The 19,093-nt window shown below is 36.6% G+C and overlaps 1 protein-coding gene across 1 annotated transcript in view; it reads right to left on the bottom strand.

Moving 5' to 3' along the window:
• The window catches only part of ZNF438 (zinc finger protein 438), a 53,384-nt gene that overhangs the window by 11,765 nt on the left and 22,526 nt on the right, over positions 1-19,093 (bottom strand). The window contains 1 exon segment of the mRNA XM_009984322.2: positions 6,706-6,762. Coding sequence (XP_009982624.2) covers positions 6,706-6,733 — 28 coding nt within the window. The 5' untranslated portion in view covers positions 6,734-6,762.

Genomic DNA, 19,093 nt, shown 5'->3' with positions numbered 1-19,093 from the left:
GGAAAAAAAACACAGGATGGAGAAAAAATATTAATAATCTCTACTGTTAGGTAACTCCCGTTTCTCAATGTCCAGAACTGCTTTTCTCTGTTGTTTGAAAGCACACATAGGAGTTGCTTCATTATCATGCTGTCATCTATCTGGACTTCTGCAAGGCCTTCGACATGGTCCCCCACAATATCCTTCTCTCTATACTGGAAAGATATAGATTTGATGGATGGACCACTCCATGGATAAGGAACTGGCTGGATGGTGCATCCAGAGGGTAGTGGTCAATGGCTCAATGTCCAGAAGGAGGTAAGTGACGAGTGGTGTCCCTCAGAGGTCCGTATTTGGACGAATACTGTTTAATATTTTCATCAATGACAGACAGGTAGATCAGGTGCACCGTCAGCAAATTCGCAGACGACACCGAGCTGAGTGGTGCAGCTGACACACCTGAAGGATGGGATGCCATTCAGAGAGACCTGGACAAGCTCAAGAAGCAGACCTATGAGAACCTCATGAAATTCAACAAGACCAAGTAAAAGGTACCTCCAGAATCAATACAGGCTGAGGGATGAAGACAGCAGCCCTGAAGAGAAGGACTTGGAGGTACTGGTGAATGAAAAGCTAGACATGAGCTAGCAATGGTCACATAAATGGGCTCAAGATAGTGCCTGGCCTCTGCAACCACACAAATCACTATTAAAGATGAAAACACTGGTTTTGTGTTTAAGCATGGAACTTCTGTCTGAGAAAGGCTGTTAGATCCATCATTGAAGATTGCGTTTCAGCTTCTGTGTGCCTCTACTAGTTTCAGCAACCAACCATATCAAACTTCCAAGTGGGCGTTATCTAGAAACCATGCTGCTCCAAGAGGACTCAGTTGAGTAGAAGAGAAATTATTTTGGTATCACTGCAAATCCAGTGCTTTATCTTTGTCAGTTTTGCCCAGTCATTCTGTTCCATAGAGGATACCATCCCTGGAGATTTGTGAAACAAGGCTTCCGTGATGCAGCCACTCAGGGGAACAAATTGTGCAGAAAATAGCTGAAGGGAGGTGATGGAAGCACTGGTCATAAACTCGTAACTCATAAACCTTCAATGGCGTTACAAATATAACTTAGGTACTTTAGAAGGTGGGGATAAACAGAAGATTCAAAAGAAAAGATTGTAATTGGATTTTAAAGGAATACTTTCCGGGAGAACTGCTAGTTGAAACATCTTTTAGCGAGCTTCAGGAAAGATATGGGCCTAAACAGCAATTCATTCCCTGTAAAGTCCATGTCAATGTAAAGTCCTTTTTAAAGGGACTATCAAGATGACACCAACCTGGAAGAATCTTCATATGCCTAAAGTAAGTAGTAATTAATAGACTTATTTTTTCCTTAAGTGCAGGAAACAGTAATGACCATGTCTGCTACAAAACGAAGGCAGAATTCTTCAGAAACTAAGCAGCACAAAAAGGTCAAGTAGAACCATTTTATGAATAAATCATGAAATATTTTCTGACCAGACTCTTGCTCCCCGTTCAGATAAGCTGAGAATAGAATTTGTCTTTGTCTTACTGAGAGTTCAATCCAGCCCCCTTCCCTCCATGGGACAGAAAACATGTACATCTGATTGCAATAAGGGAATTACTTACTCCCAATTTTTTTCTTTTCAAATCCTGATGTGCAAATAGACAGCACAACAGAAGAGCAAAATTGTTATTCCTTCTACAGAGTATCACTTTTTAATGAAAATCTGTGCACTCCTTTCCAAAGGGAGCCTGTGTGCAAGAGAAAACAATTCACCACTTAGGCTCAATAGAATAAATGTATTTTACTTGAGGCATTAAAAGCATCTATATGGTGACTTCTGTGGTGCAAAACTTGGAAAGTGCTCCTTCATTGAACATGAACAGAGCACCAGAAGACCATCAGTCTTGGCCTGGCCTATTTTGAGTCTTCCAGTATGAATTATATACAGGATTTATCATTCCCCAAAGAAAGGGCCAGGACACATTGTTAAATTTAGATGACAGAGAGTATTTTCTGAGGGATTTTGTAAATTGCTCATTTCTTTTGAAAAAGATCTAAGTCATCTAACTTTTGAATGAGGAATCTCTATCCAGAGTTTTTGTTTGCTCTACCTGTCCCCCCTTTTCTTTCTTCATGACCCAAATTTCTTCAGAAAAAGATTCTACAAGTCTGGCTGAGATATGCAAAACATTTCTACCTGTAGCCAATTCCACTAAGGATTAAAACAAAAACAAAGATTAGAGGATCTCCACAGCACTTCAAATGGACATGTATATTTTTTCAAAGACAGGCACAGCCCTGTATAGCACAGAAAAACTAAAACATCTTCAGAAAGACTATGGTCCTGGCTAGAAAGACATTTGCTTTCAGAACATATAAAACTATCACTTGCTGCTGAACCTGAACACAGCTAGGTCTTTCTGGCAGTAGGATGTAGCAGAAAACAATTTAAATTACAGTATCTCAATGTTTTTGCTACCCCTGTGCATAATTACAATTATTTGCAATGCTTATTGGCATTGCTAAGCTTGTCCACACTGTGCTGTTCAAAGGCAGCACCGGTTCTCAAAGGAAGGTACTGGACGTGCTGTAAAAGAACTGATGAAGTACACTGCTGGTAAGCGATAATATGTCAGCAAACACTTGTCTTGGGTGCCAGCATACGGGGGAATGAGAACAGGAATGCAGTCAACAGGAATGTAGGCCAAAGATGATATCCTGAACTTGCCACGTGCCGAAATATCAGTACGTTTCTAATTAAATTCACATGTACCTGGCGTGTGCTGGCAGACAAAGGAGCCCCTTGGACCAGAGTCCAGCAGGGGGAGTCGGGCGCCCATCACCGCTGCCTCGGGCCACCGCCAGAGCCGGGCCAGCCTTGCTGCGGCCAGGAAGGCCACGCCGGGGCACTTTCTGTTCCTTCTTTTCAGTGCCAGCTCAGTTTAGACCTGTGACTCACGTCGACTACCCTACAGTAATTTTCAAAGAATAGAAAGGCTAAACTACTTGTCTAATAATGTTGTAACACTAAATACGGCTTCTACCAAAAAACCCTCAAAGCCACAAAATCTTTTACAGCACCACACACAACCTCTGAACAACTTTATAACAAGTAATGTTATTACTTCAAAATATTCTACCTTTGCAAACTTTTCAGTCAATTCAATGTTTTGTATAAACTTGAGAACATCTTGAAGCAAAGCACTGGAGCCTTCCTGTTAAAAGTAATACTTCTACTAAACTACTACATAACTATAGCAGCTTTACTATACTCTATTAACTGCAGTATGACTTTCACAAGAGATTTTTTTTTTTAAAAATCCTTTACTCATTTTGTGTTAATATAGTTAATGTCCCAAATAACATGTCTGTGTTACTAAAAACATCAGTATTTATAACAGATGTTCTTCTTTTGGTAGACATCTGAAAACAAAGCACTGTTACAAACATATTTTCCCATCCCAAGTAATACTCTGAAATCTTTGTCAAACTTTCTTGCTTTCATCATTGCTCAGCTCATCACACAAACCATCTGCCTAAATAAAGATGTAAGCATCTGCTGTACGGCAAATGGTCTCAGGGGCAGATGTTTTTATCCTTGCATTCATGTCACTGGCTTGGATACATTATTTGAACAGATGTACACAATCTGAAAGTGTCGTGTCCCACAGTGAAATGTCTCCAACTGCTTTCTATCAAAGTACATAAATGCTATTTGCACCTGCATTTATGTTAATGATATAAAGGCAGCAGGGGTTCCAGCAAACTGAGAGCTGATGCTAAGAAACACATTTACATGGCTAATTGAAGTTGGAGATCTCTCAGCACCAAATGACCATACTAACATGGACATAAAATGTACTAAAATAAACAATGACTTCTAAAAAAACCATATGATTAAAAAAAAAATATATACATACTCAAGGAGCTAAACTATGTTTTCAGACTGTGATACGCTTTTCCAATGTATATTTAAAAAAGAAAAAATATTAAATAAATTCCTAGATAGATGATGACAGTCTTATATTTTGCACAATAATTGTATAAGATACAGAATTATTTCATGTTAGAGTCATTTAATAAAAACATTTTATAAATCTGACAATGTCAAAGGTATTTCAGTTCTCTACGGTACATTGGAATTTTTTGTCATTATGGAGCACTATAAAAAAAACAGCACTTGCTCAACAGCAAATATTAACATGAGTGTGAATGACAGAATATGATGCTTCAATGATAATTCCTAGGAAAAATAAATAAAATTCTAGCACTTAAATATTTATCATTATTCAGAAAAGTGCATCTATTTGAACATGAAGTTACAATTGCTTGTTACATAAATGATAATGGCCTTTCTCATAAAGTATTTTAAATCGAGAAAAATATAGATGCCCTGAAGGAGTACGTATCAAATTACAGAACTTCTGCTATTACATGACAAATGGTAGCAGCGAAGGGTTTATGTTGTCACTCAAAGAACTTGCACTAACCATTACTTTCATACTCAACTGAAAAATAACAAGCACTTTCAAAGTATAGAGAGACTAGACAAAAATGCTATACTGAATGTTAACTGATGGATAGGTTCTACTTCCAATACCATTTATTTTCAAACCTTTTATTTTTAAGAAATGTACCTGTGTTATAGTTGTACATAAATCATTATAAATTGCTAATGTTCTACACGTTTTCAAAGTGCCATAACACATTTAAGAAACAAAAGTGATGCTTGATACAAGGACAAAAAAGAGTGATAGCAAAAGAACACAAAAAAATATACTGAGACTAGTATATTTAGAGAATATCATGATTTCACACTGATATAGCTTTTAGTCATGATCTGGTTATGATTTCTAACACGAATCCTCACTTGAAAAGTTCACAACACAGCTCTTGTAATTCACTCTGGGTGCAAATACATAACAGGATACTGACTGGAATGCATTTTTGTTTAAGAAAAAAAAAAGTCTTCAGTAAAAATTCTCAAAGCAAATGATTCATCAGGCTGGAGCACCTCTGCTATGAAGATAGGCTGAGACAGTTGGGGCTGTTCAGCCTGGAGAAGAAAAGGCTCCAGGGTGATCTTACAGCAGCTTTCCAGTACTTAAAGGGAGCCTACGGGAAAGCAGGGAAGGGACTTTTTACAAGGGTGTGTAGTGATAGGACAAGGGGCAATGGATTTAAACTGAAAGAGGGCAGATTTCGATTGGACATAAGGAAGAAATTCTTCACTCTGAGGGTGATGAGGCACCAGAACAGGTTGCCTAGAGAAGTTGTGGATGCCTCATCCCTGTAAGTGTTCAAAGTCCAGGCTGGATGAGGCTTTGGGCAACCTGGTGTAGTGGAGGGTTTTCCTGCCCATGGCAGGGAGGCTGAAACTAGATGATCTTTCAGGTCCCTTCCAACCCTAACCATTCTATGATTCTATGATTCTATCAGTTTCAAGTTTGCAAACAGCTTCACAGTGTGTATTTTCCTCTTCTTATTCAGAAATGGCTTTAACCATAAAGATAATACATTCAATTTGTCTACAACAGTGGTCAAATTCCTGTTATTTAAAGGAGAAATTAAATTAAGGCTTTTAAGTATTAGAATTAAGTATTTCAGTCTTAAGTATACAGATGTAGAGCACACTGTAGGCTGAATAGCTTTACACAACACTAAGTACTGTCTCCCTTGAAAGAATAGTCCTGTAAGACCCAGAACTCATCAACTAAGATCAATTTGCATGATATCCTCCTGGAATAGCTTTCTCAGAATTATTACAGTATCATAAAAACACTCAGGCTTCACGAAACAGGTAAAGTATAAACTTACAAGACAGTAAAAGTTCAAGGCTTCAAGTTAAGTAATAGATAGTACTTTTCTTAATTAACCTAAGTACTAACAATGGAAACTTCACTGACAACCTGCAACAGTTCTGAAAGGTCCATTAGAGCTGATGTCATATCCATCAAACATTCACTCACATTTAAGAAGTATCATTAAAAATGACATTCAACTTAAAAATCATATTTAAACATTAGCATCGTGACACAGATCCAAAGGGAAAGGAAATTAAAGTTACGGCTGCACATTTAAAGGCTTGGAAATACACAGTTGAAGCCCAAATACCCTTACTAACTATGGAGGGAAAAATTCAAGACACCAACCTTACTGAAAACTAAATCGACAAGAGACAACTTCTGAAGTGACAGAACATAGAAGATACGCAGTTAAACACAAAAAACGTTAGTAAGGATAGGAATGGTGGAGAAGAGACACTTAAAATCTAAAAATCTAAGTTTATATTTAGAAAATATTTCTTTTCTTGTTTGTGCTAGTATTGTAGCATAACTTGAAACAGATTTGACCCTCAAATATATAGGTGTCAAATATGACAATGATTTTCAAATATGAGGACAAAAATCTGTAATAAATCCTGAACACTTAATTCTGCTGAATCAAAGAAGTAGATTTATGTATTTCAACTATAGGTGGTAACAGTAATTAGCAATGTCCTAAAGAAAAAAACAAATCTTAGCTATTGCCATTGTTTAAAGTGATAAACGCTGGCATATAATGGCTTCTTTTTTACTTAAACCATATTAGATAAGTAGACATGAGTAATACAATGATTTATTAGTGATTATATTTCTTCCACATTTTGAATCACAAGCATCTAATGTCTCAAAAAAAAAGCATAGAAAGTATACTGTACCTGCAGAAAAAGTTAAAGGATTCTGCATTATGCCCTTTAATAACTACGACAATGTTCCTGGAAAGAAGAAATACAAATACTTAGAAGTTCTGATAATTTTTCAGAAGCTTAAAAAAAAAATAAATAAATACAACAATGGCAATAATATTCCAAAATTGTATTTCAGAATGCATCCCAGTATGCCCAAACCTCATGCAAAAAAACATCGGAGTATTAAACCAAGTGTTTCTCTGGATCACACATACCTTTATATGCGCTCTCTTTATTTCAACACTGGCTACAAGTAACTTAGGCTTCTTGTAATTGAAAACCCCCATTAAAGCAAGAGAAGAGGACATGTCATGAATTCCAGTGTGACAATGCATTCTGAAGAATCACAGACAACGTAGGGGTAAGCAATCACTTCCCTTCAAACATCTGACTGCATGGATCCCATATAACTAACTGATAAGCAGAATTTTCCATGGATGCTACAATGAAGATATCAGCTGGCATTTGTGAAGCAAACATTATGCTGTCACCTCTCCTGAATTTAACATTGGTGCTTACCACAAAACTTGATGCATAATGTTTGATATAAAATGGCACTACATCAAGTGGCCATCCAGTAACTTAAGATCCGGCCATTTCTTTCCAGTACAGTCAGACTGTGTGGCTCAAGCTTTGGTCAAGTGTGATTCAACAGCCAAGTAAGAAAGACATAGTATAATATAATGACAATATAAAATTGTGTTATTGTCCACTTAGATTTTCTTTAACATAAAATGGTCTAGCTTTTGGACTAGCTGCATAATTGTCTGGCTCAGTTGACTACCACTAACATGTCAAAAGTCACACAGATTTAACACTCTTGTTCTCCTGATGCTTTGGAAGGCTTCAGGAAGGTAACAGACAAGTCCATTGACTGACACAGACAGAACTCCAACGACCTGAGGGTTTACTTGGATCTAGGCTTTCATACCAGTGCATATCTACACCATTTCCCATGAGCAGAGCCAGCTGTGCGGATGTGGAGTTTGCTTCCTTTCCTGGCTGATTTAACAACCAGTAGAATTTTACATAAAGAACATTCCAGACATGCACTCAAGAGCCCCCTGCCAAGCACATGAAGTACCAAAAGATTGGGTTTGGATAAATACAAAAAAATTTAGGACAAATTCTGACATAATTACCAAACACAAAAATAAGTCTTGAACATGTTTCTTTACTATAATGCAATTGACTCTCAAAAAGCAGTGGTGACGTTCCAGGAAGGAGATGGTTTTGTGGGCAACAGTAAAGTATAAAAGAGGCAAAACCAATGGCATTTCCAGGAAGTTCAAAACCAAAGTATAAGAGAAAATTGAGTGTGGCTGCTGTGAGGAGACCTCTCACTCAGCAAACAGGTGAGGTTCTTTGGTATCTGTATCTTCTGTGCTGAACCATATGTACCAAGAAGCTCTTGTATGGCAACCAGCACCTCCTGCCATGTTTGCTGATGTGGATCAGCAGATCCCAGGCTGCCTCAAAGAGCCTCTGTCCATGGTACTTGCCCGTCACCCTCCCGTCTGTCAGACCCAGTACACAAACACATGTCAGCTCATCTAAATGGCGCTCCACATTGTGGTAAGGTACACACAACTCCCTCTTAATCTACAAGAGGGCAACAAACTACATTGAGGTAATTTTGGAATGTCAAAATACTTCCAGGAACCAGTGTGGATTTTCAACTCACCAACCACAGGATAAGGCATCCTTCTTTAAAATCGTATTGCTCATTAAGATCTTTCTACAGAATCACAAGTCAGAAGTTTTTCTTCAAGTGTAGGATCTCCAACACTTGAAAACATACTGAAGTAGTTACAGCAATGCATATTCTTGTTAAAAAATGTAAGAAATTACGTTCAAATGAAGGTTCTCAAAATTATTATTCTGAAGCCGTATTTTTATAGGTTCTTATGGTACCTCTCAGTTGTAGGGAGCATTGATTCATTTAAGAGGGTGCCCCACTTATGGTTACTAATTCCTCTTCAAATTATAGAAAGCAAACTAGACTTTGGGATATAGAACAATAATTCTTAGAATACCATATGGAAATAAAAGCTCCACGTCTTCTTCCAAGTATTCACAAATTCTAACACTAGGACAGAAAATTGGACTATACAAATCCAAACATTTTGTACAAGCATCTCTGATTTGAATTCAGCCCTAACTGCAGTAAGACAATGGCTTTGATCTAGAAAATCCAGTGCTTATTTGTCAGACTAGTACATTGATCATCTACTGTCAATTAAAAAAAACACATGTAATTTCTGAAATTAACTTTTCACCTTATAGCTATTCGTGACTATTTTTTTAATTGTTGTTATACTGAAGAACTTCTTATTGTCCTTTATTTTTTCAGATATTTAATCAAGTAACCTTTCCTTTTGGAAAAAATGAATAGCTCAAGATTTTGAAGTCAGGGCAAGATTCTTCTTATCATCTCTTCCAATTTTTCTATCCATTGTTATATGTATTAGTGCATGTTTTCTTGAACAGAAACATGGTTTACAAAGCAAACCACGTAAGTTTGTGTGACTGTCCTGTCTGCATTTCACACTATTTTCAAATTTATCAACACTGATACTGCCTTCTTGATCACTGCCTAGTGCTAGTCTTGGAACCAGTTCCACCACAACTTTACTATAAGCAGAATGATTCATGTTGCTTTCTCATTTCTCATCTTTCAGCTCAGTTGTAACATGTTTAACAGACACTTAATATCTACATACATTTGATGTATGTGCTAAACATAAACTGTAGTCTTATCAAAAAGTTCTGACATTTTTAATCAATGCACAGTGCAGAAGTTGAAGGATGTAACATCTATATAGCAACCTATACCTGCCCTCAGCGGAATTTTTTTTTTTAAATTTGATTATAAATCTGGCTTGGCGTAACTACTTCCCATAAAAAACATGTTGATTTTCAAAAAAGAGTCAATCTTAGAAATAAAATTATTAACTAGATTTTATATCTGTTTTACACTTTCACATCCAGAACAAATTTTAGGTTGGACACCACTAATAATTCAGGAAGTTCTTTCCAAGTACAGAATATGATGTTGATAATTTCTACCTGGCACTATCATCACCCGAGAGACTATCCCAACGATAAAACTTTTAAAATTCTATATAATCTTTAAATCTGTTTTGCTCAGTTTGTAACTCTACCATAGGACAATAAATAAAATCATTCAAATCACAGTACTCCAGAACTCGAAACAGTTCCCTTGAAATCTGCTGCTGATTGCTCAGAGATGAAAAGAAATCTATTAAGGTATTTCAAGAGAAGTGGAGTTGGACAGAATTAAAAAGTAAAATGTAGCTTAATGCCATAAAATAAGCTCATCATGCTTATACTACTCCTTATGCTACCACAGAATGAAAGAACAAATGAATTTTCAACCAGAAGCAAAAATATAAAATAAACTGGAAAAAAAACCCTACACTGTAAATTAGTCTTTAACAACCAAAGGAAGCAGAGCATATACATGTAATAATTTAAAAGCAATTTTCACAGAAAGATACCCACAGGTCTTTTATATGAAATCGGTGTCCTGATAGATGAACTGAATCTGAATATCAGGTGAATCCAATTAACCTAATTTGATACTTGTCCATACTAAGACATTTATTTTAGATGTTACACCAAATCCTTTAGGATACTACACAGAAAATGATAAACAGGCTGTAAAGGTTATGACATTAATTTTACTGTCTTTCTCATGCTTTAAGCAGGCATAAAAACTCAAAACCTCATCCTCTGGGAATGAGGAACTATCTGAAAGTAATTATAGGACTTATTATCATAACAGTATTAAACTAAACCACTATGACCCTAACTGAATTTATTTTTGGTACCTTTTGTTAAAAGAACAAAGCTTCTCAGTGATGACTGCACCTTCTAATGGAGTAAACGTTAGTTCAGATACTGGAAGAAAGCATTAAATCAAATCTTATAATTTCAGATTAAGCTTAATGATGAATTTTAATTTAAAACAAGACATGTAAAGAAGTGTTAAATATTATTACATAATTCCATTTCAGAAGGAAAACATTCAGTTAAAAAGAAAAATTAAATACTTAGTACAGTTTAGAAAGGACGTTCTCCTAACAGAAGCCCATGAAACGTCCACTTGTACTTCAAAGGCAATTTTATCCACTTCATTTTTCACACCTGTTCTTTCACATACTGTGCCATCTTGCAAATGATGGTGCCATGCAACTATTATTTCCCAAAATTTAGAACCAAGTTCCCCAAAAAGCACAAATTAATCTTATCAGCATAACTTCCAGGAAAGTTAGCAAAATCCACGGCTATCTAAAGGCCGAGTTAGGCTTGAAATAGAAGATTAACACATTGAAGCTATGCAAAAACACTGAGGAAGGTAAAAATGACAAAGATTGACTGGTGTAACACACACAAGCATTTGTTCAAGCAAGAATATTTGCCAAAAGCCTGCCGTGCTTGGCTACTTTATAAAAATCAAGCACAAGGCATTAAGCCAATTTGTTCAAACAATAAAAAACTCTCCAAAACCCCAAACCCCAATAACCAAGCAATAGCTGATTTCCATTTCTGAAAAACTGCAAAAGTTTTCTGCATTTCACTATCCAAATCTTCAGTCACCGAAGTCTGATTTATTCTTATTAAAAATTTTCTTTTCTAAACCATATTTTCACACTAGGATTTCATCCTACATGACATGATCCTCATCCTCCTATTCTGCATCCAGAGAGATATACACATAGTTACAAACAACAGCTTTCTTATAACAGAAATCACACACTGCTTATGCTTCCGTACTTAGGTAATTAATCAGGGAGAAATGTGTGTCCGTAGCAGAATTCTTTTGGCTGAACCTCTTAGGTGACTTCAGCAGACAGCCAAAAGGAAACAGAACCCTCATTGCAACTGGTCACTTTTCCCAATACAAACCCAGTAGAACCTAAACCCCAGGTTATTTTTAAATTTTTGGTCATCCTATGAGATGAATCAGTCCGAGTGCACTTCCTGAACTTCAAGCCTTACAGGCACTGAATGCCACAATGGCAATCCTGGACAAAAATTCTTCCCTTCATACTCTGTTAGATGATGTATAGAATGGTTGGTTGGCACGCCTACACTATGCCCATCTGTCAGAATGGAACTGTGCCTACATGACAGGTTCTATGCTACTTTCAGTAACAAGTTACTGATAATAAAAGCTTATTTATGAAATAACACAGGGCAACTTCAACGCTCAGCTTAAAACAAAAAGCAAGTGAAAAGTGATTGTTTTTCTTGAGGAGATAAATCATTTGAAATCATCTTCTAAGGTTTTGCAATTGTATGAATACAGACTAGCACATACACTGTAAGAAATGATGATGTTCCACACATTTTCTACTATTGCAGACAGTCCAGTATAGTCTCAGTAATTCTTGTTTTACAACTATAACTATCTCCAAGAAAGAAAATTCAAGGACCTGAGAAAAATTTTATAAAAGCTAAGTTTCTCAAAAGGATGCCTGGGAGACAAGAAGGCTGTAAGAAGGAGCAATATCGCTTCTTCATTTTATGAAATGTACGTGTATTAAATAAACTGAACAGTTTTTACAACTGTAAATAACCCACCTTTTTCCATTTGAGAAAACAAGTCCATTCTGAAAAACTAAAAAAGAAGAGCAAGGAACAGTACAGTTGCTATTATGTCTAATATTAGACAATTCATAGAATATCAAAAATAACATTTTTTTTTTCCAAATTTCCTATTTAAAATGACAGGTTGTCATTTTATGTTTTCCTTTAGCGAACGCCTTCTCAGTAGTACTGCTTTGAATACCACGAACTGGAGTCCTGTATAAGTTCCACATCTGTATTAGACATCTTTGCCGTTGTTCTGTACTAAAAGGTCAAAGCTTCTGATTTTACAATCCAGTCTTGGATCTTACTTTTATGAAAGTAACTGTGAAATGATGAATCAGGGCAAATTGCTACTCTGACAGCAGCTGGAAACAATAGTTCTGGAAAATACAAACTACTAATTTCATTTTTGTAAGATACTGCATGCAATCTTAGAGTTTAAATTCAAATTAATTTAGTATTTAAAAAAAATAATCAAGAAACGGAAACATCTAGCTCTATTACTTGGCCATGACTACTCGAGAGTTTACTTTAAAATTCAAACTGTGCAATTCTTTCTGATACTGCTCCCCTCCTTCCATGTTACCCGAGTCCTAAACTAAGCGTTAATTTATTGCTTGGCTCCAAACTGCTAAGACGTTTTGCCAGGATTCTCAATAATGCAGTTTCATAAGACAGAATCTATATATCTTACAATTCTGTTAGCAATATGTAATGTCATTCATAGTGCAACTGCAGTACACTATTATGCTTTTCACTTTGCAATGCCTGATTAAATTGTGAGACTTCTTGACTTTGCTGTTGTTCATAATTAATGACTATTTTGGTCTAATAAGGACAGAATACATAATTTATCTTTCACTCTGTATCTGCTGCAGTACATTAGCTTTATTTTCAGATAAACAATATCACAAATGCTAAACACCTATTTCATTGCAGTTGTAATAAAACTCACATAGCATTAGATAAACATCTGCAGTTGTGTATAGTTACTCACATAATCATTCAGGTTGGCAGGGACCATGCTAGGTCATCCTGTCCAACTTCTCTGCTTTAAGCAGGGTCAACACCGGGCTTAGGGCTTTCTCCAGATGGGTCCTGAAATCTTCAAACCTCAACAAATGCCTTTCAGAAATCAAATTATATTTATCACTTAACAACAAAGGATAGTCTGAAAAACCACAGTAACATTGGGTCTATGTACATAAGGACAGATTGTTCCAGCAATTCCAGCTGCGATGCTCTTACCACACTTAAAAATTAAGTAAAAAGCTACTCAAAAAAACCTTCCTGTATTTCATGCTATGCTGAAGGACTAAAGAGAATTTGACTGAGTGGCAGAGAACAGGATATTTTATAAAAAATTGCCATATATATTTTTTATTTATTTGCTCTTACACTACAGATAAACAGGTGGTTTCAAAGAGTAGAATGAGGTTAATGTACAACAAAGGTAACAACAAAAACAATTAAAGATTACTAAAGGAAAGATCAAAAAACACGTTACTTGTATATTACTTGCTTTTTTCCTCTCTTCCTCAACTTCGACATTTGAGGAACAAGCTATTACTTGTAGCGTAACAACAATTTTCTGGTGAAATGAAGTTTTAGGATTCTGTTAATTATCAATTTAGACTATGGAAATAACCAGCCAGGTCTGCGATGCTGAAAGGAGAGTAAGTGTTCTGTTTTCTTAATTTGGTAGTCCTAACATATTTTAGAGATATTCGATACCTCAGAACTTACTCTCACATAGCCAAAACGTATGTGAATGTCTCAGATAACAGAGCCCTACAAATTCCATTAATAATTTAAGGAGTATAACACATTCACTTGCACAATCTGACTGACTTATGTTTGAAACATGGCACTAAAGTCTTCACAGAATCATAACTGGTCCTTAAATTACATAAAGACTAAACAAGAAGCAATCAATCCCTAACCACTTTTTCTATTTTGACTATTCAGACACTATCATGAATACTGCAGGGGTCAAAAATAAGATAAAACTTATTGTACAGGTTTTTTATGATTTCAGTAAAGTCTGGGCATGTTGTTGATGTTCTACTTAGAAGAAAGGTAACCAACAGCTGACAAAAAGCAAAAAAACCACTCCAAACTTTGCAAAAAGTCAAATTTGTCTTTGCAATTTTGACTCAGATAATGGAATTATTTCTGACTTTACAGATGCACACTTGAGTGTAGTACTAAATTTTGCCATGGTACTAAACAAGTAAAGTGAGCATCATCTATAGTTGTTTCTATAAGAATTTCCATTATGGAGTTTCTTAAAATGTCAGCTAGACAGTTTTCAGTCAGAAAGTTACATTCTGACATTTATAATGTTTGTGCAATAGTATCTCCCATACAAAAAATACGCTATGTTTTAAAAAGTAACTTCAATGTGTCTTACTCACAGACTCAAGCAAAACAAGCATTCAAGAACTGGAAAAAAAAAAAATAAATAAAAGGAGCTTACTGTTACATGGCGTAGAGGACAAAGTGAGAAGGCAAACCTATGCCTGATCAAGCAATAAATGAGCTAGGCCAAGATGATATGTATCTCCAGGATGTTAAAATTCAAATTGCCTATCAACTAAGGACTCCCAAGGGCTTTCTCACACATTTCTATAGAAGAAATTAAAGAAACAAAGAAGAGAAAAAGGGTATTAGTGCCAAAAAAAAAAAAAGTACTACTGCCCTATGCTTAAGACCAGTCAAAGCATACTAGTTCCTAAGGCCTAATTTCTCTCAACAAAAATGGCTTTTAATATGAACTATACACTGAAATATTTAGCTCCTTACGTTGAAGAAAAAGGTCTATTTTCTTCGGCTGAACTCAAAAATAAGATCTAAATGCTACAGAACAAAAAGAATTCACTTGAGAATTTGTAACTGTTGTGAGGCACAGCTGGTCCTTGCAGATTGCCCTGTACTGAAAAATATACCAGATAACGCAACAGATGTTGTACTAAGAACTCTTTCGAGAGCTTTGGTGCTACCCTGATTCTGCCCCTAAACTTTGCCTCTAATGTTTCTAACCCAGACTGTGTTTCAGGGCTAAGGACCTTTAGTTAAGGACAGCTAAGTGTCCAGAACACTTCAAGAACATACTTACTTTTAAAACCAGCAATACAAAAAAAATACTTGGATTTTCTTAATAATGCTGAACGTTAAGTCATTGCCCAACTATGAATTATATCCTGTGTTTCCCAAACATGATCCTACTCACCAGAAAGGAATATGTACTTAACAGATCACACTTAGAAAACCTGTAAAAATCTAACGACTGGCGTAAGCAACTTAAATGCTGTATGACTTCCACCTTTACTGCCTCCTAAGCATATAATAAACTGTTCTACATTGGAAGAATCATCAAATATTAAGTTGACAAATTAGAACATAATCTCACTGAAACACCCTCACAGTTCCAAGTTTAGTGCAAACTGAAAGGTCACATGTTATAGAAGTTCTGTGACAGTAAGTACCTCAAGTGTTAAAGAATATTGCATAAATTTTGTACTTGTAGATAAAAAGAATTCCCAACACACAATCAATGCAGTCAAAATTATCTTGCAAAACTAAGGGCAGTTCAACTTCCACAGCTAAAGAAGTAGACTACAGCTGTAGAATCCTTGTGAAAACTGCGGCAAGAGAAGCAATCGCCCAGCTGTGTGCCGTACACATGCAGAGGAGACAGCATCCTCCCTCCCTGCTGCTGCTGTGCCCAAACTATTTCATACAGACCCCAGCTGTTCACCCACATTCTTTGCTTGAACAGTCATATTTCTCTCATTTTCTGGGAACGGACTGTCACCACTTCGATGGATTTCACTTGCTGGAACGTCCCAATTCCGTGGTTGGGAGCTCTTGGAGGTATGACACAACTAACAAAGCAACTGCTGGGCCAAACCAACTGAAACATCATTTATTTTAAGAACAATCAGAATATATATATTTTCTAGTCAATCCGGTATAAACATATTTCTTCATTCTAATCGTAAGATTTAAATAGACAAAAATATTCCACAGGCTTATCTAGATTTGGTGACATTGCTTGATTGATTAGCGTTCAGAAGCAACATAGAATAGCGGCTGCTGTTCAAACTGGTAAGCCATTCACCACGCAGTATACAGGGCAACGTTTGCAAGGCAAAGCATATATCCATATTCTAAGATTTTCTTAAATGATACCCTTTTCACAGGATTTATTACTGTCTGTCAGCACAATGCTACTGATGAAACATATTTTCTTATTACAAAAACCTTCACACAGATAAACATATAAAAAAGAATAAATCAAAGGCTAACCTGTCCTAGTTCACTGCCTTCACTCACTTATCGTGTGTTATTTTCATTGTGCAAATAGTCCTTGCCAGTGTAATTTTCACTTTTGTACCCACCACTCTGTCTGTTGTTTCAAAAACGTTAAAGGCACAGAGCTTCAAAGACTATCGGACATACTTAATAAGGTATCCTCAAAACATGTTCATGGAGAAAAAAGTGAAATCAACATGTCAAAATTATTCCTGGCCACTGTCCAGCAACCAGCTGTGGTGCATAGACTATGCTGACCCTGGGAACATTCTTCTTTCTCTATGGGCCTCCAGCTTTGCCTTCTGTTCCTAAGGATATTTGTATTCCTAATTCATTCAGTTAAATCTCAAACTAAGCAAGACCAAACTGAATTAGTACTTCAAGAGAAAAACAATTAACCATGACCAAGCTTGTAAAGCAACTAGGCTTTTGTGGTTTGACACACAGTACTTTTTCATTAATTTCCCATAAAAACTATGCTGTGGGACACCTATACTGCTTGAGTCATGTCAAGTCTTCAGATTCTAACACTGAAGTTCTGCTCACTTTGGGTAATTAAATAACCAAATAGCTATTTTTTTGAATAGTAGCACTAATTCTTACATTATGGCTAAATTCACACTTTGGTAGTCATATTCAGTGTCCCTAAATTTCAGTAGAGTTTTAACTATTGAGACACTGCTCAAGCATACAGAGAGAGTTAGGAAAGGCAAAGCTCACCTGGAGATGCAATTAGCCAAGGATAGGAAAGGAGACATGACTTCTGCAAGCACACTGGCAACAAAAGAAAGGCTAAGGAATACAGGGCTTAACGCTTAATGAAAAAGGGGACCAGGTGACAGAAGGCATAGAAACATAACGTTACCAACAGTAGAAGAAGATGTGGTTCAGTAAGAGAATAGAACTGGACATGTACAAATCCATACAATCAGAAGGATGTGTCCAAGAGTGCTGAGGTAGCTGGTCTGTGTCACTGCAAGGATGCGCTCTATCATCTTTTAAAAGTCGTGGCATCAAGGGAGATTTACAAAGACTAGAAAATGGCAAATAACATACCCATCTTCAGGACAGGCAAGAAAGAGGATCTGGGGAACTACAGGTCAGTCAGTGTAACCTCAGTCTGCAGAAAGGTTGTAGAGCAAAGCTCGCTTGAAGACGTTTTCAGTCATGTGAGGGACTGGGAGGAGAATGAGAACAGCCAGCACAGATTTATCAAGGGCAAATCATACCCAATTAATGTAACTACTTTCTGTGACAAGATGACTAGTCCTGTGGATAAAGTGAGGGCAACGGGTGTTGCTCATCTTGACTTTATGAAGGTCTTTGACATGGTCTCCCCACAGTACCCTCAGCCAAATCGGTGAGATATGTATTGGAAAATGGATGATAAGGTGCATAGAAAACCAGCTGGACCGTCAGGCTAAAGGGTGGTGGTGATGAGCAGTACAAAGTTCAACTGGCAACCAGTTACCAGTGATACGTTTCTGGGAACAATCCTACGGCCAACACTGTTTAACATCTTTGTTAATGACCTGGATAATGCAATAATGCGCACACTCTTAGCATGTGCGTGACCAATACAAAATTGAGAACTGGAGGGCAGGGCCTCTATTCAGAAGGACCTAGACAGGCTGGAGAAAAGAGCTATCAGGAATCTGTGAAATTCAACAAGGGCAAAGGCAAATGCAAGCACCTTCCCATGGAGTAACCCCTTGCAGCAATACAAGGCAAGGGCTAACTTGCCCATTCTGATTGGCATTAATTATGCAATTCTTCTTTAAATCTTCACTGATGGCATACTACTGTCTGGCTTTTCAGGGAGCTCATATTATACTTTCTAAATTCGGGCACATTAGTTCCCCTTCCCCTCCAGCCTTCTTGAATTTCTCCACTGTTCCATGATTTGTTAAAACCCAAAATTAATAATTCACACAGCTTCTAAGCTTTTTTTTTTTTTTTAGTATCTGTAGGTGTCAGTGCAGCAGATTTAAAAACATTTAACATTAATAGTTGCTGGTACAGTGATAATACGTTCTTTCCATCACTAATGATGGAGGAGGTGAGATGTAAAAGCATAATCCAGCTTCTTTCTGAATACATAACATAATATTTATTGAATATTTATGCCTTTTTCTGCACAGCAGAAATTTATCATCTTTGCCTGTTATTGGACTTCTATCACTACCAAGCTTTTGTATCCTTCAAGAACACCATCTATATTTAAAGAACTCTATTGTACTCTACTGCCCACAGATTTTTATTAATATCTTTACCTCCTTAGCCAACTGCCTCCAAGCCACGTAGTGCTTGTGATCATCAGCACCCCATTCTTTAAACTGTATTGCTAACCTCACTCCCCTTCTTACCTTGTTTTAACCAAACAAATCATGTTTCCTAAGAGAAGAATTGCTCTGGAACTACC

This window comes from Tauraco erythrolophus, chromosome 7 (assembly GCF_009769465.1).
Source record: "Tauraco erythrolophus isolate bTauEry1 chromosome 7, bTauEry1.pri, whole genome shotgun sequence".
Lineage (NCBI taxonomy): Eukaryota > Metazoa > Chordata > Aves > Musophagiformes > Musophagidae > Tauraco > Tauraco erythrolophus.
The sequence above is the reverse complement of the archived record's forward strand: the minus strand, read 5'-3'. Positions and strand labels throughout refer to the sequence as shown.